The 22,382-nt window shown below is 38.7% G+C and overlaps 2 protein-coding genes across 2 annotated transcripts; one reads left to right on the top strand and one right to left on the bottom strand.

Moving 5' to 3' along the window:
* The first annotated feature begins 1,457 nt into the window (after positions 1–1,457).
* LOC112190639 (putative laccase-9) lies at positions 1,458–4,352 on the top strand. The gene is made up of 7 exons (XM_024330085.2): positions 1,458–1,650; positions 1,738–1,889; positions 2,050–2,294; positions 2,435–2,560; positions 2,647–3,238; positions 3,346–3,701; positions 4,047–4,352. Exons 1-7 carry the CDS (start codon positions 1,549–1,551, stop codon positions 4,178–4,180), a joined length of 1,707 nt encoding a protein of 568 aa, XP_024185853.1. The 5' UTR covers positions 1,458–1,548; the 3' UTR covers positions 4,181–4,352.
* Positions 4,353–16,850: 12,498 nt separating this feature from the next.
* On the bottom strand, positions 16,851–18,697 carry LOC112188610. Its single transcript, XM_024327760.2, has one exon. It carries the CDS (start codon positions 18,427–18,429, stop codon positions 17,101–17,103), a length of 1,329 nt encoding a protein of 442 aa, XP_024183528.1. The 5' UTR covers positions 18,430–18,697; the 3' UTR covers positions 16,851–17,100.
* Positions 18,698–22,382: the final 3,685 nt, after the last annotated feature.

Genomic DNA, 22,382 nt, shown 5'->3' with positions numbered 1-22,382 from the left:
TGATGACCCCAGTGCAGAGGGCATTGGTGACTCCCTTTGTTTTGGTTGTGGCTATAAGATTTGTGTCGTGCAAATTTTGAAGAGTTGACTTTTGCTATGCTAGGGTTTTCTCCCTAGCCAAAAAACTGATCAAGATCTACGCAGCGATAGCGGAGGAGGGAGTAGCAACAACTCTTGCCCTGTTGGAGGACGCCATGGTGAGCCTGGTTGGGGGCAGAGATGTGATCCATGACCCATTTTTTTACTTGTGTGACCGATTGCTTACCAAGAAATCAGTGGTCGTTCTGTCATTCTAGGTGGTGATCTTTGGGGTATGGCAGCCGAAAGAGAGGGTTCTGATCCATGAAGAGGAGGGAGGGATCTTTGTGTTCCAATTCAAGGAGCAAGAGTTGAAGCACTGCATCCTTCACGATAGACCGTGGTTCCACACCAACTCGATGCTCTTACTGGCGGATTATGAGATGTTGGTAGACTGTCGGAGGTTTCGTTGCACTTCCTTGAAGTATGGGTAGCGGTGAAGGGGCCTACGTGTTGCCATGAGCAACGAACGAGCTCTAAACCTAATTGATAGCGTGCTGGAGAATTTTGTTAGGGTTGATTCGGCGACACTGCAGAGGAAGGATTCAGTTCAACGAATCTGGCTGATCCACAATATGTGTCGGTCGATCTAGGCTCGATGGTTATTCTGTTTCTCTCCGAAACTTTCGGTGGAGTTAGAGTTCCAGTATGATAAATGTCATGGCATCTGCATACATAAATCATTAGATAAATAATTCTCATACATATTCATATATGATAGATTAAAGTTGAGAAACTATCAGATAAAAAATAAAAATAAAAAGTTGAGTAACTATTATTAGAAAACTGTAGAAAACTAGACACAAACTTGTGGAAGATTTTCTTGTATATTGCTTCACGAAGAAAAACAGAATACATGCTTACACTATATAGAAAACGTTGAGTGAAGAAACATATATACTATCATCACTCTTAAAACACTCAAAGAAGGCTTAATCTTAATTTAAGGAACAAGCCATCCATAATTATGTTAACAACTCTATTAACTGACAAGAGAAAACCTAGATAAGGTATTAACAGTAAAATGTAAGGAGGTAATGTGCTACTAAACTCTGAAGTCAGTAAAGTGATGCTGCCAATAAAAAGTCACCACTCGGCTGTTGCACTGGTCCTTTTGTTTTTTGGACGGTGGGTGTTGAGCTGGTCCTACATTCCATTGGCATATCGTACATATTCACTCTAATGAAATGAGGTTCGTTGAATAACATCTTCCCGTTGTGTTGAGGTTTTTATAAAAAAAAAGTTACCTCTTGGGCCCCGTCTCCGTAGGTGAATAGAACGTTAATTGGACTGTTGGGTGTGGATGAATTATTACAACACATGCATCTCCCTTCAAAAAAAAAAAAGAGATTTCATCTTTTTCATGTTTTGCAAGGCAGGTTTGTGTCCTCCATAAATACCTCAAAAACACAAGCTGAATCAATCAATCAGCAAAGAAAGCATAGAAGTGAAGAAGAGGGAGTTTGAAAGATGGAAGTTAAGAAAATGCTAGGGCTCCTCTTAGGGATCTTCTTCCTCGATGGGCTGTTCCTCCTCTCTGCGGCTTCTAACGTCCACCACTACAGCTTTATAGTAAGGATCAACTACGTTCTGCCCATATATGGATCATATATGACTATTTGCATTATACCTTGAAACTGACTCTCAAGATTATTGCAGCTGAAGGAGACGAACTTTACAAGACTATGTTTCGAAAAGCCGATGCTCACTGTAAATGAGCAGTTCCCAGGACCAACTATTCATGTTCGCAAAGGAGATACTGCTTTTGTTAATGTTCACAATGATGGCAAATATGGTATCACCATTCACTGGTAATCTCTCTCTCTCTCTCTCATTCATAGTCGATCATGGTTGAAGGTTGAAGGTATTACCATTTACTGGCAAATAATATCACTGTTCTCAGTTTTGTTACTCTTCTTCATCACTAGGACAAAAGAGTTGGAAAATTGAATTAAGTTTTAACTTTTATAGGCATGGAGTGAAGCAACCAAATAATCCATGGTCAGATGGTCCAGAAAACATCACTCAGTGCCCGATTCAGCCTGGAAAAAACTTCACTTATGAGGTCATATTTTCAGATGAAGAAGGCACCCTATGGTGGCATGCGCATAGTGACTGGTCACGTGCTACAGTCCATGGTCACATCGTTATCTTACCTGAGATAGGAAAGACTTATCCATTTCCCGAACCTTACGCTGAGCAAACAATTTTTCTTGGTACATACATATATTTGATCTATAATTTAACCTCTGTGTCTTTTGGAAGAAATCTAGCTAGATAGTTATGCTTACTTGTCACCAATAATAATTCACATCTAGTATTCGGATCTCCTCTTATTAATATATGGTATTGGCAGCATCGTGGTTCAATACTGATGTGAAGGAACTAATTGATAACGCCACACTAATTGGAGGTGACCCAGACCCATCGGATGGATTCACCATCAACGGCTGGCCAGGAGCTTTATACAATTGCTCCAATGGTATCTAAATCTATACGAAATTATGCCAATAAATTTCTGCAAAGACTTTCGTACAAAAGTTTACTTTCTTCAGTTACGTGTTGCAGAAACCATATCCACTTTTGGAGTTGAATACGGCAAGACCTATCTTTTTCGTCTAGTGAACGGTGTGATGAACGAAGAAATGTTCTTTGGAATTGCCGGACACAACTTCACCGTGGTAGCTCAAGACGCAGCATACATCAAGCCCATAGTAACAAGCTACATAATGATTACTCCCGGCCAAACCATGGACATTCTACTAACAGCAGACCAGTCTCCAAGTTCCTACTACATTGCAGCCAGCCCATTCTTTGACTCAAACGCTCCATTCGACAATACCACCACCACAGCTATTCTCCAGTACACAAACGCAACCGCCCCATCGTCTATTCCTTTTCCTTCACTTCCCTCGACGACCGACAAAGAATCTGCAGATAACTTCACAAGCAAGATAAAGGCTTTGGCAAGCGAGGAACATCCGATTAGTGTGCCTCAAAATATTACCAAAAGAATCTTCATCACAGTTTCCGTGAATCAGCTACCTTGTGATCTTGTTAATGGCACTTGTGGGGGTCCTAATGGTAATAGGCTGGCTGCTAGCTTGAACAATATCAGTTTCTCTACCCCCACTACTGATATACTGCAACAATACTACAGGTAATAGTAACTTATATGCATTGGCTACATTTTTTACAGTTTTACTTCAAGCACCGACAACATATAGTAAGAAAATTATGGATTATTAACTTTTGGTAATTGCGCAGCATGTTGAATGATACTAGCTTTGACACCGATTTTCCTAGTCAACCAGCTGTGTTATTCAACTTCACAGGGGATGATGCAGACGATTATATACTGCCAGAAGTAGGGACGAAGGCGAAATTGGTTGAGTACGGGGCATCGGTTGAAATTGTGTACCAAGGGACTAATATTGGGAATGCAGAAAACCATCCGATGCATTTGCATGGTTATAGCTTCTATGTCGTCGGCTCAGCTTATGGCAATTGGAATGAGACCACTTCTCCAGACACTTACAACTTGATAGATCCACCGGAAGTCAACACCATCGGAGTTCCTAAGAATGGATGGACTTCCATTCGATTCGTTGCTAACAATCCTGGTAAGTATAACCAGCTCCATCTCATATTGGATTTATTGCTATGGTCTAGAGTGAGGTTTTAGGACTCTGATTATGGGTAAGCAATGTACTGTTTGAACTACATGATGATGGGTACGTACCAAGCCACTGCACTGAGACCACATAGGTTTTAGCATGTCTGGGTAAAAATGTGTGAATTAATTCATCAAATGAACTACTGTGACAATAAGGATGTGTGCAAAGTTCATTGTTGATCTTAATTGATTGATATTTCAGAAGCTCGAACCGATATTTGTGTGTACTTATTATTACTGCATACACGAAATGCTAACTGATTGAAGAAAATTTTTCATATATATGTTTCAGGAGTGTGGTTTATGCATTGTCATTTGGAACGTCATGCTAGTTGGGGCATGAACACAGTACTTATTGTGAAGAATGGACCCACCAATGATACCAAGATCCGACGACCCCCTGCAAACTTGCCAATCTGTGCCTAGTGTTTGCAGAATATTTGGTTGGAGTGTTATTTGTGTGTGTTTTTTAATTATGAGAAAGTGAGTGTAAGCTAATGAATTACCAGAAATAATTCATGGGAATTGCCCAATTGGGAACCTATATATTGAATGGTGGAAGAAAAACCTACTGTTCTTTTCGGTCAAAGACGCTAAATATCACCATATTAGTAGAAATTAATCAGGTATCTCTTATCTATCTTCAGACTTTCTTATTTCTGCCTTGAGGGTGATGTTCTACCGAAACATTAGGTCGCGCACTCATATAGTCAAACTATTTCCTCCACTTTTTATTTTATTTTTTATTTCATATGTCAAACGTTTTATTAAAGTTCCACCGAAAGACCTCGAAATTGCGTGGAGTTTTATCTTTATACATTAAAAAAGATCAATGGTCTTTTTTTTTTTTTTCCCGACGTGAGACAAGTATTTTAAACCACGTTTTCTGAAAAATTTGTGGCTTTTTCCACTCTAGTCTCCTTGCTCGCCAAGTTGCCAGGACTCAGTAATAAAGTTGGCTTACATGCTTGGTGTTACAGGGAACCAGGAGAAAAAAAGGAAGCCCATCAATGCCAACATCATAACCTTAAGGAAGCATCTACATGCATATATTGTTAGAATTAAGTGGACTTAACATTATCTAAAAGCATTAAGTAAATAGAACAATTGATCTAGCTAAATAAATAACAAGAAATATGTGATTATAACTCTAATACCAGTCACCTATCGAGATGTATATCTCTTGATAAGAGTAGGACTCTCATTGTTAATAACCTGATTAACATGAAGTGTTGTGATAAGTTTAAGTCTCCTAAACTGATAAACATGAAGTAAAACGAGGACTCCTTATGGGATGAGTTCGAGGATAAGTTTTGGCCAATATACAAGGAGGAGAAAGTCCCTATGTTCAACACTGCTCTTTGCATACATTCTCAGCCCCATTCTGAAGCATCTGGTGTTGAAGCATAGAAGACTTTCTTCCATTTGTGCAGCTGCTCATTCCTGATCTCAGAAGATGTCTGCCTCGATGAATGCTCTTGGACAAGCTGTGGCTGCAGGGATTGAAAGTGTCAATCCAGGTGATTACTCCTACCGGGACTAGGAAAGCTACTAGTGTGCTGCATAATTGTTTGTTCTTGTATAGGTTGTGTGTTATGTGATTTGTGATATGATCTTGTGCGCATCATGTATTCTTACAAATGGTATCAGAGCTTAGGAATTTCATAAACACATATCATGCATTTTTGCTTTGTTTTAGAAAACCATATTGTGAAAATTATTTTCTGGAAATAAAATATATTTTCTGTTATAGTAAAAGCAGGCCTTAAATGGTGTTTAACCCGTTTTTAGTATTAATCCAATTCATTAAGTAAACAGGCCCAAACCCGAGTCCAAAATTAAAATAGTTTAAAAAGGATATTACCGTTAGAACATAACGGTCACTTATTTTTTGGGATCGGATTGAGTAGGGCTTTCTGAGATTGAATTCTCAGTTCTGAGGATTCAAGACCCTCGTTTAGAAATTTTTGGATTGACAGAAGGGTTAAAGTTGTTGCTTGTTCTTAATTTTGCTTCTGCTAAAAATAATTGTTGCAGCGCTGTAGCAGAGGCCAAGGTATGTTCTCTGAGAAATCAGAACTTGCGTTTCAATTTCTGCATTATGGAAAGGGTTGTCATATGGATTACTGTTTAGCATATGGAAAGGGTTGTCATATTGCATATAAATATCATATGTGGAATGTGGATTGAATCTGCGATTGTTGATAAATGTATGGATGTGATGTTTCTGATGCACAAATATGTCTATGCTTGATATCCTTGATAATCTTGTCTTCAGTTGAATATGATTTTAAAACTAACAAGAATTCAGTACAAATCTCCCAATATGTAAATTTTGCAATCTTGTTATGTTCTCATATATGCAAAATATAGTTAATAAACTGTGAACAATTAGGCAAAACACATTATTAACTTTTGATTTGTGAATTTCTGGTTACAGTTTGATCATGTTGCACAAAGCAATCCATCATTTTTTCAAAGAAATTCTTAAAGATTAAACAAATTAACACTTGTGTTGCTATTTTTAAAATTACACTTATATTTTGTTCTTCCAAAGAAGATGTTCACTATGTAATCTTGATTATGGTACAGCATCATGTATAAACACAAATACCTATATTGATTTTTTGAAACCTTTCTTATCTAAAGGTATGATTGTTTCAACTAATAACTGGTATATGTAGGATATAGCATGATGATTTAGAACTTTAAGAATGTTAAGTTTTATGCCACAAAGGCATTACTTGATATTACTGCAGTTTATGGGGTTATTGTTTGTGATTGTGTTTCTGTGATGTTGCCTACTTTTGAACTTATGCATGAAACACATAAAATTTAAAATACAGTCTTAACACACAGGAAATGAAATACTGCAGTAACTTACACGTTTTTTTTATTTTCTTTTGTCTAGGACCTCTTGTTGTGACCTTAGGTCAGGTTGAGATGCTTAATGGGTGGAACTATAAGAAGTGGAGAAATCAGGTGGAATTTTATCTGTCCATGCATCAAAACATGGATCTTTGCCTCATAGAGGATCAGCCTTCTGAACTAGATTCTGAAAGTACAAATGAGGATAGTAGGCATTATAAGGAGTGGTATAGCAACAACAGAAAAGCCAAAAATGTGATTAGGTGCACTATGTCAGACACAGTGAAAGGGTCTATAGTGGAGCCCGAGTTAGCCATGGACTTTCTGGAAGAAATTGCAGACAAATATAGAGAGAGTGACAAGGCTGAAGCAGCTAGGTTGTCTAGGAAGTTCAATGAACTGAGTTTCTCTGGGAAGGGCAGTGTGAGGGAGCACATTATGCAGCTAATTGATATTAACTCTAGGCTTAGAGACCTAGACATGGGAGTTAAAGATGAACAGGTGGTGCATGTGGCACTTCATTCTCTGCCAAACACCTACAGCAACCTGAGAACTTCATATAATGCCTTAGAGACCAAATGGAACCTGAACAAGCTAATCTCGATCTGTGTGGATGAGGAGGAAAGAATTAAGAGAGAGGGAGTACCAACCACTACAGTTAATCTGGTTGAGAAACCAAAGTGCAAAAAGCAGAATAAACTTAAGCCTAAGAAGACCACCATCACTAAAATAGCTGGGAAACCTGCAGAAGCTAGAGCTGGAAAAGTCTTTAAGTATAAATGCTATTTCTGTAAAAAGATAGGGCACATGAAGAGGGACTGTAGTGGCTTTAAAGCTTGGATGATCAAGAAGGGTGAGTCATTTCCTAATTTAGTCTTTTCTCTAGAAGTTAATTTCATAAATGTAGATTCACACACTTATTGGTTAGATTCAGGCTCACCTATTCATATTACCACCTCACTGCAGGGTATAACACAGAGGAGGGCACCAATTCGAAAACTTTTATCATCATAGAAAAGGGAAAACTGAAACTCCCCATACAAAAAGTGCCCACATGCAAAAAGGAAGAAAGAAATTCTCAAAGATTTATCCCAGAGGACAATATGCCTAGGGTGCCAATCACAAATGATGGTATATGGCTAAATCTAGACAAAACTCTAGATAAAAGAGAAGTTATTGATCAATGGGTAGATAGCCTCATGATGGCTGTTGCTCTTACCCTTGGAAAATTTGAAGCACCAGATCTTCAAGTATATTTTGAAACTACCCTCACTAGAGTAACCAAGAAATATTACTTGTCTTTCAAAGAAACTCCAAAGGAAGAGACTAGCTAGAAGAAATAAAAAACTCAAAATCACCCTAGGATTTTGCAGTACCTCTGTACGATTAATTCTGTGGAGATCTCTCAAACTTAAGTGAAAAGGCTAAAGAAGCAGCCAAATCAAACATTTATGCTCTCAAAATTTGTGACATGAGATATTTTGAAGAGTATCTAAATGAGTTTCAAGAATATTGACTGTACAATAGGTGAACTAGAAAAAACTGATCTAGTAAACTTATTACACAGGAAACTTCCTGAGCCTTGGAGAACAGCTGTGAAAGAAAGCATAGCTGAAAAACCAATTGAAATATTTTCAGTTGGAGGAATTGCTGACAAAATCAGGCAATTACTAAAAAGCAATGCACAACAAATCTTAGAGCCAAAATGGCCAAGAAACAGCTCAAATGAGTAGAAAACGTCTGTTATGGAATATTAGATATGCCTAGCAACTGGTACATTCATTTGTGAGTTGTGACTACTGCCTATGTCATGAAAAGAATGGACTTCCTATGTTTTGGAAGAGTAAAAAAAAACTTATCACAAAGAATGTTTCGTAGCTGAAGCTAGAAGAAAAACTAAGAATAGCCTTATCAGCCAATTGGTAGAACAAGAATATGAAGAATATTTCTGTGAAAAGAAAGATTCAGAAGGTCTGGAACTAACATCAACTGTTCTTTCATCTCCAAAAGAAGAAAAGAAAGAAGAACAGGTAGATGACAACATAGAACTTGTTGAAATAGGAAACAATCCAGAAAAATGTAAACCATTCATACCACAAGAACAAGCTCAAGAAAATGAGCTTCAACAATCAAAAATCATCTCTACCAGTAGATACAGCAACTACATAGAGATTGGATTAAAATTCCCTTATCATAGAAAATATCTTCTACATGCATTCGTAAATAATGGATCAAGATTTACAGTTGCAAAAAGATTTGTCATTCCAGAAGAACTCTAGAAAGAAGACAATAAAAGAATAGCTACTGATGTTCAATTTGATAGAAGCCACCTAACCATGAAAAAGGTAGCTAGAGATGTTCGCATCACCATTGGTGGAGGAACATTTGTCATCAATGCTCTTTGCCAATCAGAAGGCCAAGGATCAGATTTCTTGTTGGGAAATGATTTCCTTCTGTAACAGAGATTTGTTCAAGTTGAAGAAGCTATGAGCTTCAGAAAAGGAGACAGAATGTTTTGGGCCGATAGACTAACCCAAAAAAAAAGTGTAGTAGGTCCAAACTTTACTACTCAATATCAGATATCACAATGAAATAGTGGTGATCATAAGCCCATAGTTGAACCTATGCTTCAAATTAAGCAACAAAAAGAATTGCTTATCGAAGATTCTTCTTCTTCTGAAGAAGAAGAAGAAGAAGAAACTAGCAAAGGCGAAGAAGCCAGTTTCATCTATGAGCATAATCTCAAGCATTTTCAAAATAAGCTTGAATCACAGAAAATCCCTACTCTTGATAAAATCAAGAAAATGCTCCAACAAAATATAGATGTCGACCCTCAAAAATTTTGGGAAAAATACCCAGTGGTCTGTGAATTAAGATTACATGATATGAATGCCATATGTCATGTCAAAGCTATTCCTCAGTATAAAGAAGAAGATCAAATAGAATTTAGAAAAGATATAGAAGATCTCCTGAACAAGAGATTAATTCGACCGTCTACTAGCCCTCATCATGCTCCAGCTTTCTACGTGAAAAACCATGCAGAAAATGTTAGAGGAAAAGTTAGAATGGTGATTATTGACTACAGAGATGTCAATAAGAAGACCGTTAAAGACTGTTATCAGATAGCTCAAGCAAGAGTCTTGATCAATCAGCTCAAATGAGCTAAAGTCTTATCAAAATTCGATGCAAAGTCGGGTTTTTGGCAAGTCAAGATGCATCCAAATAGTGTTCCTCTCACTGCATTTGGAACATCACAAGGTCATTACGAATGGTTAGTAGTGCCCTTTGGCCTAAAACAAGCCCCTTCAATTTTCCAAAGAAAGATGGATGACATCTTTAAATATGTAGCTGAATTTTGTGTCGTCTATATCGATGACATCCCGGTCTTCTCCAAAAACATAGAAGAACACATGAAACACCTTTACGAGTTTGTTAAGCTGATAATTCGGCATGGGATCATCCTAGGAGAAAAGAAGGTCTTCTTTATCCTAGATGAAGTTAATTTTCTTGGTATAAATATCAAGAATGGAGTAATAAAACTTCAACCCCATATCCTTGAGAAAATTTAGAAATTCCCAGACAAAATTCCTGATGCTAAGAGTCTAGAAAGATTCTAAGGAGTCATCAACTATGGAAGAGATTTTATTCCCAAAATATCAGGGCTAACAGCAGCGTTATCTCCTAAGAAAAGTTCTAAAAGAAAATGGAACTTCACAGAAGATGATGAAAAAATCATGAAGCTAACAAAATCCCTCTGCAAGAATGTCCCTCCTTTACAACAACCAGAAGAGAATGATGAAATCATACTCCAAACTAATGCTAGTGATAATTACTGGTCCGGTGTTGTTTTGGCACAAACGCCTGGAACTAACATTGAAAAGATTTATAAATTTTGTAGTGGCAAGTTCAGCCCTGCAGAACAAAATTATCCTACAAGAGAAAAAGAAATCTTGGCTGTTAAGAAAATGATTTTAAATTCTCTAGTTTTTCTAGGGAAACCCTTTACTGTACGCACCGGTTGTACAAGAGTAAAAAATTTTAAAAATTTTAAACTTAATAAAGCTGCTAAAAGATTAGCAAATTGGCAATTATTTCTTAACCAATATGATTATAATGTTGAATTAATTGCAGGAAACAAGAATTATCTTCGAGATGCCCTAACCAGAGAAATGGTGATGTTAAGTCGGAGAGAAGGTGATGAAGGTCGCAAACCCAGAAACAGAAGAACACAAAAAGAGCCTGAAAATGTTGAGGAACCCAAAGAAAAAATCGTCCAAAGATATTTGCTAAATCCAAAAGGATTAGTCACAACTGATCAATCCCAGGGTAAAGGATTGACTAGCCCGTCTCAAACGGTAGAGAATAAAAGCTCATCAAGACTGTTCAAGGCTGTTGTTTTGCCAAAAAATAAAATAATTCCATCTAGAGTTATAAATGTTTTCAATTATGAATAAAAACAATTTGATGAACCTATGTTCAGAATTAGCAGAAGATTAGCATATCACCAGAAAGCTCTTTTAGATAACATTTTATATGCTTTTTAGGAAAGAAACAGTAGTCTCATGTTCCCAGCTCTTGTTTGCCCTAGCTGAAGAACTCCATGAAATGCCAGACCATAGTTTGAAGAAGTTTATGAAAACACATAGCAGAGTGCTGTCCATAATGAAAAAATTCAGTATCTTAAATATTCTGAAAGTGCTTGTGATGACCTGGATTTTCGTTATTTAATTTTGGTAATTAATAATGGACCAATTGTACGAATAATTGTTATTGTGCTCTATTTGTAAGTTGTATGTGAAGTGGAATGGTTTTCGTGCGTATAATTATTCAATTTCACAGTTTAGGGGGTCGTGCGAAGTTTTCCTTTTATACGTTAGGATTCTCGGAAAACTTCCTTCACAAAAGTTGTAGAGCGCGTCGATACGAGTTCGTGGACATGTAGAACGCATCAATCGGAGTTCGTATGAAGAAGTTATGGTCATTGGACAAAGTTTCCATTTTTGTATAAATAGGGAATTTCCGAAAAATCTTTCATAATTCCATTTTCCTTTTCCGGAAATTTCTCTTTTCTCTCTCTTCTCTCTCGGATGCACCTTCAGAATCGAAATTATCCAGCTGACCCGACCCGAACCAGGCCTACCCAACCAGGCTTTTCCGGCTGTCTCCGGCGGTGAAACTCTCCAGATCAGATCGCCTTCTTGCTCCGGTCGTCCCTCTGGCATCCTCTAGTGGTGATTCTCACCCCCGGCGGCGCTAGAAGGCGGAAAAAATTTGTATATTACGACCAGATAGGTTCTCCGATCTCCGACGTCGGCGAAGCTTCAAACCAGGCTTGGGAAGCTCGCAGCAGCCTCCTGGATCGATCTGTGGTGGTTGTCTGGATCGATTCAAGTGAAACTTGGTTCAACTCGGGTTGAACAGTAATCCACGGCTTGCGAGGTAGTTTTCGACCCTTTACGCTTAGTTTCTGACTTCGTGCTAGTTATGAAAATGGATAAGCATGCTGAGATGAACATCTTTGATGTTGGAAGTTTTGTGAAATATTGAGTTTTCGCTGGCGGAGATGCGCCACCACCTGTGGCTGCATTCCGGCCATATTAGGAACTATTTCTAGTATTATACATCTTCTACTTGTCGATACAAGCGTTTCGATATATAATATGCAATTTTTGGAGTTCATATGAATTTGTTATGATTTTCACAGTTTCATACCGGTTGATTTATTCAATCCGTGAGGATCCAATCGTCCGATCAACTTGTGGTTTGGACATATCGATCGTGGAAGTATTCCGGAGACTTTGGGAGGTCTCGGATATGGTTTCGCCTCGATTGGGGCCACTTTGGGGATTTTAGTTCAAAACAGGGGTTTCGGACTTAAATCGTTTATGAATTGTTACTAAGTTGAAACCATATGTGATTAGGTACTCAACGAAGTATTTTTGGACGGTTATTTTGTGGATTGGCTGCTTTGTTCTATATTGAAGATGCAGCGGGAGTTTTGAGGTGAGTAATCTCACAAGGTTCATTTACGAACGAAATACCCATATCATTTTGAGAGTTATTTATTAACTGCAACCTATAGTTGGTATTAGTAGGCATTCATGAGCGAATGACTGTGTATTTATATATTTACATGAAATATATATGTTTTAGTGGATTCGTGTTATGGCTTTTCGGAAAACAAATGATTGTGGAATTGTTGATTCGATTTGTTTTGAAAAGCATTAAGATTTGTGTATGAAAACAATATGCAAGATTATTCTCATTTATTCTTTTGTGTTATGGCTTTTCGGAAAACAATTATTATGGAAATGTTGATTTCGATTGTTTTGAAAAGCATTGAGATTTGTGTAACATTTTGAGTCATGTGCAACCTCTTTAATGTTTTATTCCAAGGGACTAAAAAGTTCGAGGAATGAAGGTCTATGATCTTGGGCAGAATATCAGGTAATCACGTCTTTGGCCGAATGAGTGGTTACGAATTCAGTTAAAGCTCTAGTATGTCTGCCACATTTGTGATTCATGGGGTAATGGGGCAAGGTTATATCTAACTCATGAGATTACGTGTTTTTATGGAACAAGGTGTGAGTTACTTCCTTATTAACGGTTTTTAAGGGGACAAGGTGCAAGTTGTTTTCCTTATTAACAATTTGATAGAAATCAAGGAGTGAGTTGCTTTCTATGGTACGATTGATAGAGTTCAATGTGTGAGTTGTTTTCTATGTTACATTTGATAGAAATCAAGGAGTGAGTTACTTTCTATGTTACGTTTTCATAGAAACCAAAGAGTGAGTTGTTTTCTATGTTGCGTGTTTTTAAGGAATCAAATTAGTGAGTTGTTTTCCTTATTTCCATGTGAGTTATGTTGATTGTTTTGAGTTACTTACACGGGCTTGCAAAAGCTTACCAGGTTTATTGTGTGGCAACCTGGTGCACCATTCAAACGCTGTAGGGGTTAATCTTGCAGGTCTGGATAATTGTGGCTGAAGTTGGGGTAGCATACTTGCAGCTAAACGGTAGGAAGCCAATTTTGTGACTTTACCGTTATTTTGGACTTCCATTGTAGTAAGCTCTGAGGAGCATTTATGTTTTATTTTGTTGTTGACAATTTAATTCGTAAGCTTATGTAATATATGACTCTGTGGAGTGGGTCAATATTGACATAGTGGGTTCAGGGCATCAATATGTATGTAGTTTAAATGGAAAAGTTTCCAAGTATTCGATATTGATGACTGAACGATCACGCATATATAATTATGGGATTGTATATCGATTTTTATCTATGTTAAAAAATCAGGGGCACGACAGTGCTAAAGTTCCTGTTTTAGCACTAAAAGAATCAGATTGGTTCTACTTCCATAACCTTATTGGAAGTCATAATTCTGACTCATGTCTTCCTCCAACTCTCTTCATTGTCCCTGGACCTTATGTTGGAAGATACGAAGTCAATGTTCTGAGTGAACATCCTCAAGAATGCAAGCTTTGGCTTGTTGAAAATTGTTTTGTCCATAACCTCTGGACTAAAACCAATGATGATCTCAAGGGACTACCACCCATTATAGTCAACATAGTCAAGAATGTTAGAAAAAATGACTACATCCTTAGATTAAAGTTCAGATCCACTCCACCAGAGTGGTTTCAGAAAAAAAATGGCGAGGCTGACTATATTTCTCCATACCATTATGTGAGAAGGAAAATTTCTTTCACCCTGCATGTGTTGGATACAATGGCCAACCAAATTCTAGTATTCCCTGGATGAAGGCCATGTCTCTGGAATATATTAAAAAGATCATCGAAGAAGATACAGAAAATAAATTCCTAGCAACAAGAGAAAAAATTATTGCTACTGCATATGACCATCCTGAGGTTATTAGCAGTGACCTTTTTCTTTCTCTCAAAGAAAAGAAATAGATTCCACGTTAGCCTGCTTTCAATGGATTGAAAAAGATAACCACTACAGGATGTATGAAGATACATACGTAGAAGAGAACAGAACAAAAGCCAAGATGGATAACAACTTTTTTGTCCTATGCAATAATTTAGAAACAGATGAAAACATGTGAAGTAGCAGGTGTAGAAAACACCGAAAGCAACTTTGAACTTCTCCTAAAAGATGCTTTTGCTTTTCAAAAAAGAAGAAGGTGAAAAACATTTCACCTAAAGGAATCTGTTTTTCGTCAATCGACCTCAATCATCCGGAGCACTCACGAGAGCAGAAAATAATGGAGTTGTTCTGTACATTTTAGTGTTTTGAATTCCAGTTTGAGTTCCGCTCTCTATATAAGGAGCTTTAGGTTCTGTTTGTAAGGCATAAGAAAATTGAGCAGAATCATTTTCTCTCAAGGAGTAAGAAAGTCATAGTAGCAGTGTGTTATAGTAGCAAGGTGTTCAATCCTCCTTGTAAGAGTTTGTTTGATGCAGTGTGCTTTTATTCCAAGTAAGTACTTGTAATCAGTTATGAGTAACTAAACAACATTTAGCTGTTTACCTAAGAGTGAGGCTCTGGGTTCTGTATCTGTATTTATGTTTGAATAAATAAATTCAGTTTGTGCCCAATACACTACTGCATGAATTTTGTTTACTTGTTTAACAGTAGCAGTCGTCATGTTCCCTACTTTTAAAAATTGAACCTATATCATACTAAGACAGTAGTGAATCCGCCCTGTCAGTAGCCGTTTAGATAAGAGGTCGCTAGGTGAAATTGTGGCATGCCGAAGGCTAGTTCTTAGGCTAATACTGTGTCAAGTTGTTTTAAGAAGGAAATGTTGGCTGATATTGTGTAAAACTGTAAAAGAGTAAAATGGAGTAGATTGTATCCTTAATTGTACAAGAAAAAAGGTTGTGGACTTGGTTGTTACAGGGAATGTTCTCTGGTAGTGCTTTGTCATTGTCTAAAATGATATCAGATATTCGCCGAAAGGTTATTAACTACTGCTGTAGACAATTATAGCTTTTGTATTTGCTGGGAATATATTACTACCAATTGAAGTTCTAATACTGTTATCCTTCGTTTCTACAACCGATTCTCATATATAAGTGAACCAGTTAGACGACACCAGCAACTTCAAAAGCGACTTCTCCGCCCATAAAACCAAAGATAAAAGATAGGGGCTTTTACATTGTTACCCAGCCATAGTATAGGGAACATCGTAGCCATGACATCAAAATGATCACCAATCAAGCAAACAATTTTTTTTAGCATTTTCTTACCAACCAACTGCCACGTCGAATACACCGACTTTGGTGGATAATATACTAACTTGCAAAAATGAACCATTTTGTTCCAGTAAACATTGTCTATTTGTTATACAAACACATAGAGAAGTCGGACTGTAACTATAGTTCCAGAAATAAGTTAATCATGACCATATCTTAGGATTATAAAAATACAGTAAACCTGTTTCCACGAGTTCTGTATGCATAACCAAATTAGAATGTATATCTGGTTTCATACCTTAAATCTTAATTACAGTAAAGGCTTAGCACTAAATAAGAATTTGATGAAACAAATTAATTTTCATTTCATGAAACAGCTGATACAACAGTAATGTAGCTTCGGTGAGAAAGACTGAACTTACGATGTTGGTGATTAAAATAGGATTTTCCAATGACAGCAGCACTCTGGTAGGAATTGAGCTTTTGAACTATATCTATTCTTAACCTTTTCTATATATGCTACAAAATAATTGGAGCACCTCAACACCCAATGACATGGGAACACTGATCTAGGGGGCTATAACAATAATAACAAGGTAGGCTTAAAATGATAAAGGGTTGAAAAGGACTTGGGAGGGACTTCAATGGTACCCAACTATCAAACTGTGTGGTAAAAACTGTAAAAAAATGAAATATCATGATCAAAGAGACCTTACGGCCTCACCCCTTCTTCACGGTGTCCAGAACTCATCAACTAACACAGTTAATAAAGTAGAAGGAAAATCGACCGACATTAATCAGTAATCTTAATGCACACATACAATTACGAAAGTTTTAGAGAGAGTTCAGACGAAATAAAATGCAGGGTATAAGTGAAGGATACAATTCAAGCCAAAGAACATAAAGAAATTGAGCATCAAAGAATCAGATGATATGGAACTCAATGACAACTACATTCATTGTTTAAGTTGCGCTATGCCTTACAATGATGGTACAGAATCAAAATGATCAGAGTGCAATCCCAACAAATAATATACTGCAAAGAAGTACTAATACAGAATAGTAAACTCAAAAGAAAACCAACAAGTTGCTCAAGCAAGTTGGGTGCATAATCCATAACACTTGCATAATCACAAGCAAACCTTTAATCGAATATTTATCACTTCTAGCATCTAAAAGCACGAACACTAATCTGACAGATACAACATAAAAATATAGAAACTGCTTTTCAACTTTTGGATAAGTAGCTATATCCTATACAACATCCATTACTTGCAATCTGTAAAAATCCAAATACCATACAAACCAAAACAATACTCACATTACTTTGAGACCAAAAGGATTTCAGGTTTCTTAGCTTTGCTCGGCGTGTTAACATTCGAAGATGAATTAGCAGCAACCGCCACTGCATCCTTGGCTGCCTCACGCCCCCTGTTATCAAGCTGAATGAGACTCTGAGTAGCTAAAATCGCCTGCGGCACCAAATCATGAGATGCCCTGGCATACAATCTCCTCACCGCAATGGAAGCAGCGTCCTTAACCTCCTGAGAATTCAACGGCGCCAACAAACAATGCCCCAATATTCGCAGCGCTGGCTGCAAAAGCTCCCACGGCAATGGAATCTTCGCCCCCTTTGAGTCCTCCACATGACTGACCCCACTGCTGATCCCATTTTGCTCAATTCTTAGTTGACCCATTTCTTCCGCCACATCACCCTCAATCTCAATCTCACTCTCATTACCACTCCCATTCCCATCACCGGCCTCCAAGAACCCAGCAATCTCTGGCTCACTGTGGTTATCACCGGATTCAAATTGCCGCTGACAAGAGCAATCCGGGCCGGCCCAAGAAGCTAGGAACCTGCAAAAATCCATCTTGGACCAAGTGGGCATCTGCGAAATGTGCTTGTAATAAGAATCCAGCGCAACTCCCACAATGCAGGCCCGTTTGGTTGACTTGACCGCGACCTGGGGCTCCAGCGGCGGCGACAAAACCCCAACGGATTGGATATTACTGGAATTGGAGTTGGGATTAGTCGTCTTCTGGCTTCGAGGAACGTGGTAGAGAGAGGGCTGAGATAGGTCTGGGATCGAAACGACAATGGGCTTGCCGTTTCGGGCCTTGGTCTCGGCGGCGTAGAGAGCGAGGAGCACGGCCTCAAAGCCGGCGAGGGAGGGAAGCGAGGTAAGAGAGTCAGAGGAGAGAGAGTGGATGCGGGAGAGATAGAGGCCGGCGAGGAGAGGGAGGAAGGAGAAAACGACGAGTCGTAGATGGGGGTCGGAGGAGAGGAAGGTGTCGTAGAGCCAGTTGCAGAGCGGGTCGGATCCGGAGCCGGAGAGGGGGCCGGAGAGGACGGCGGAAACGGCGGCGTAGGCTTCGAGGGAGGAGAGGAGAGAGAGGGCGGGGCGGTCGGAGTCGGCGAGGGAGGAGAGGGAGGAGGAGAGAGAAGGGTCGAGGAGAGTGGCGAGGGAGTGGATGCGGGAGCGGGCTTTGGAGATGGACTCCCACCAGGAGTGCATTGGGTCGTCGTCGGTGGCGGTGAGGGAGGAGATGGTGTTGCGGGTGGGTCTGGGGTTTGGGTTTGGGTTGGTGGCGGTGGAGGAGGCGGAGGAGGTGGGGGAGTTGGTGCTGTGATTTGGGTAGAGGTCCATGGTGAATTTGGGTTTGACTGAGAGAGAGAGAGAGAGAGAGAGAGAGAGTGTGTGTGTGGGTGGATCTGGGAGAGTGGAGATTGCGGAGTCTTCTTCTTTTCCACAAGGGTGGGTCTGGGTCAGAGATCGGAGCTGAAGTCCGGAGAAAGGGAGTGGAAGAAGAAGATGGTCTTCGCGAGTTCTTGGGAATTTAATCTCTCCCTTCTTTTGGTTTTTCCTATTGTGGCAAATGACTAGTTTGAGAGATTCGAACTTCGGTTGTAACTCTATCGGCATACAGCGGGAGAAGTCTATTGAGTATTGAGAATCTTTAAAATAAAAAGTTCATAAGTGTTTAAGGAAAACTGAATTGTGAGATAATTGAGTCGCGCTGTCATTGATAATAGAGACCTCTTTATATAGAGAATTACAAACATAGAGATAGAGTTGTACATAGAAATATAATCGTACATTGATTGGATATCTCCTAAGATTATCCGAGAATATCTCTAATATAAACCATATTTCAACTAAAGCAACTAACCTCGAGTTTGGGCCAGACACATATTCCGGATTTACTTGAACACTCCTCCTTGTGTCGCCCAAACGTAGTGCTCCTCATATGACTTTGTGACTACAATGGTTGGGCTATCAGTATTAATTCAAGGACATGGAATAGCCCAAGTTCCCCTTACCAAAAGGCACCTTGATTACTGTCGCAAAAACTCTCTACGCTCCTAAGGCAAATCGTACCTATGAGTAGCCAACGGATTTCATGCCAAAACTCATGTAAAGAACGGAAATGAGTTCCTTTGCAATACCTCTAATGATTGCGAACAAAGGCGCATCTTAGAGAAGTTTATGTGTCTCTCTAGTGGACTCTATGTCACTATTCGAGCTATTAATCCAATAAAAGTTATGAGAGAAGATCTCTTGGATTTAGACACATATTGGTTTTGTCACTACAAGATAGATCATCCTAGTCATGATATGATGATCCGTCTACTAAAGACTTCACATGGACATCATTTATTTCAAGCGAAACGAAGCATGAATCAAAAGTTGATTTCTGGACTAAGTGTGACTGACGCAGCTGCCTAAAGCCCCGCCTCCATCCACCACCAGCCTAAGGCTAGCGCAGTCCCTATCCATGACGCCATGGATGGCGTCCTAGGTGATGCTGCAATCACCAACTTGCTTCAAATAGCGTTTCAGACGCTCAGGCCCAACCAAAATTCTCATTGGTTGCTTCTAAAGTCTCTCGCTCGTTTTACAAACCCCGTTTCTTAGGGAAATTAGGACTGAGACCGTCCTATGCAAAGGATATGAAAATACTCATTATATTCTTACATAGAATCCAAAGGGATTCTGTGGACTGATTCAACCAACTTGCTGACGTTTAAATATCTCATAATATTGGTTGACAAGCAAACACGCTGGTCACGTGTTATGCCATTGTCCACCTATAAATGCTGCTTATGCTACACTCCTAGCACATATCATATGACAACGGGCTCACTCCCTGAATCATCCTATTCAGTCAATTGGATTTGACTATGCTAAGAGTTTACATCGAAGACTTTTGATGGATATTGCAATGGGATTGATGTTAGACATCACATTCTTATGAACACACCCAAATGGTCTCGCGGAAATGACTATGATGGTAGTCAGGACATTGGTAATGCGCACCAATCTCCTTATATCCGCTTGGGATGATGCAATATCGTATGCAGCTATGCTAATTCGTTTACGACCCACTGCCACTTAATCTACCTCTGCGTAGCAGCAAGTGATTGGGTACAAGAATCGTACTTACGCATATTTGAGTGTGTCATTTATCTGCCAATTGCGCCGCCACAGCGCACTATGATGGGTTCTTACAGACGAATGGGCCACTACGTTGGATTTGAGACTCCAACAATTATCCGCCACTTAATGCTTTTGCAAGGCGATCTCCTTACCGCTAGATTTGCGGGTTGTCACTTTGATGAAGAAATTTTCCCGTCGTTAGGGGGAGATAAGAACATGGATGTTCAGCAGAAATGACAGGATTTGTCATGGCCTGTCCCCACTATGTCTCATCTCGATCCCCGTTAAAGTGAGGAGATCACACAAATATGCTACAAACATGGCTGTAAGGACTGACGTCCCTACGAGAGGACGTAGCGCCACCCTGCACGGAGGTAGGCATGGCGCCAACGCCAAAAAGAGTGGCACTCTGGTGTTATAGGTCATGGCCCCAGCTAGGATGCGTGGGAGGCCCGTGGGTTCGAAAGATACTTTGGCACAACTCAATCCTTGGATCATCGACACCCAAAATCCGTATCATGAGTATCTTCCGGATTATGGTTATCGTTGGGGGACGCCTCAACGTCAGAACTTATTCCTGAGAATATAGAGCTCTATGAAAATTACACTAGTGTACATGAGACGTGGGATAGAAATTCTATCATAATTGATTATATAGTTGCACATGAGTTTGTTGAGTCCGATGATATCGAACCACGCTCCGTTAATGAATAAATGCCAACGTAGAGAAATTTGGCCTAAATGGAAAGATGCGATCCAGATTAAGATGGATTCTCTAACGAAGATGAAGGTTTTTTTGAGCCAGTGATGCCAACACCTTCTAACATAAAACCTATTGATTAATGGGTCTTCGTTAGAAAGCGTGATGAGAAAAAGAGATGGAAATCTCGTCTTATGGCGCAAGGCTTCTCACAAAATGCCCTAGAATCGACTACGATGAGACCTATTTTCTCGTAATGGATGTCAGTGCACTCCACTACCCCGTCAGTATGGTAGTTTCCGAATAACTAAATATGCAGCTTACAAATGTGGTAACTACGTATCTCTATAGGGATCAATCGTTAGATATTTATGTATATGCATGAGTTCATTTTTCTTCCAAATTGCTAGTCTTTAAGCTATCAAATTAAATCAAATCAATGAACAAAGCAAAATCTATCAAATCTGAACATTTCATGTTCATAAATGATTAATCACAATTATGAATGCCTTACTGATTTTCAATTTGGTTAAAATTTTGTAAAAATGATCTACTCATGAATATATAAACATCTAACGGTTGATTTGCTAAAATGTGATCAAAAAATGAGTCTCAAAATCATTGATTAGAAAATTCTCATTTTAATGGTGCTCATTAGAAGCCCACCTCATATACAGCTAGAAATATATTAACCTTGGCATTCCAAAATAAAAGAAAGGCATGATTGTCAAATTGTTACCCTAGGTTTCACCTTAATGTCAATTTGCTACCCTAAGTTTTCAAAATTAGCTAATTTGCTACCCTATGTTTTATTTTAGCTAATTTGTTACTCTTCCATCAAATATGGTATTCTAAGCTCTCAAGCTTAACCAATTTACTTCCCTAAATTTTTAAAATTAGTCATTTGCTACTTTAGATTTTTTAAATTGGTCAATATTTGGACGAAGAAAATGACAAATTAATATGAGGAGAAGGTAGCAAATTGGCTAATTTTGAAAACATAGGGTAGCAAATTGGCAGAAATAATACTTATGGTAGCAAATTGATTAATTGTAAAAACCTAGGGTAACAAATATGCTGAAATGAAATCTATGGTAGCAAATTAACCTTGGTGTGAAACCTAAGGTAACAAATTGGCTATTAAGCCTAAAAGAAAATATATTAATTGGGACAAAAATTATACATAGTAACTCACTTTTTTAGAGGGTAACAGTAATAGTCATCATTTAGACAACAATGTATTCACTACTAAAGATTACACATGATAGAAGACTTCCAGAAATACCATCCAAAGACGGTGAGGAAGCAAAGGAGACCTCAGACCAAATGGAAAAATCCTCCTAGTGGTCGTCTGAAAATTAATGTGGATGGGGCTTTTCGAGCTGAAGATGGGAGTGGAGGTATTGGGGTAGTAGTTAGGAATGAAACTGGTATGGGTATTGCTGCGTTGGGTAAGCCTTTT

This window comes from Rosa chinensis, chromosome 2 (assembly GCF_002994745.2).
Source record: "Rosa chinensis cultivar Old Blush chromosome 2, RchiOBHm-V2, whole genome shotgun sequence".
Taxonomy (NCBI): Eukaryota; Viridiplantae; Streptophyta; class Magnoliopsida; order Rosales; family Rosaceae; genus Rosa; species Rosa chinensis.
Note: the sequence above shows the minus strand (reverse complement) of the source record. Positions and strands in the feature narration are given on the sequence as shown.

What these genes read in the sequence shown, in the direction of transcription:
- LOC112188610 (XM_024327760.2), bottom strand. Translation starts at nt 18,429, where the DNA reads ATGGACCTCTACCCAAATCACAGCACCAACTCCCCCACCTCCTCCGCC.
- LOC112190639 (XM_024330085.2), top strand. Translation starts at nt 1,549, where the DNA reads ATGGAAGTTAAGAAAATGCTAGGGCTCCTCTTAGGGATCTTCTTCCTC. An exon ending in TATGGTATCACCATTCACTG is followed by an intron (nt 1,890 to 2,049) that starts GTAATCTCTCTC and finishes TAACTTTTATAG; the next exon opens with GCATGGAGTGAAGCAACCAA. An exon ending in TGAGCAAACAATTTTTCTTG is followed by an intron (nt 2,295 to 2,434) that starts GTACATACATAT and finishes TGGTATTGGCAG; the next exon opens with CATCGTGGTTCAATACTGAT.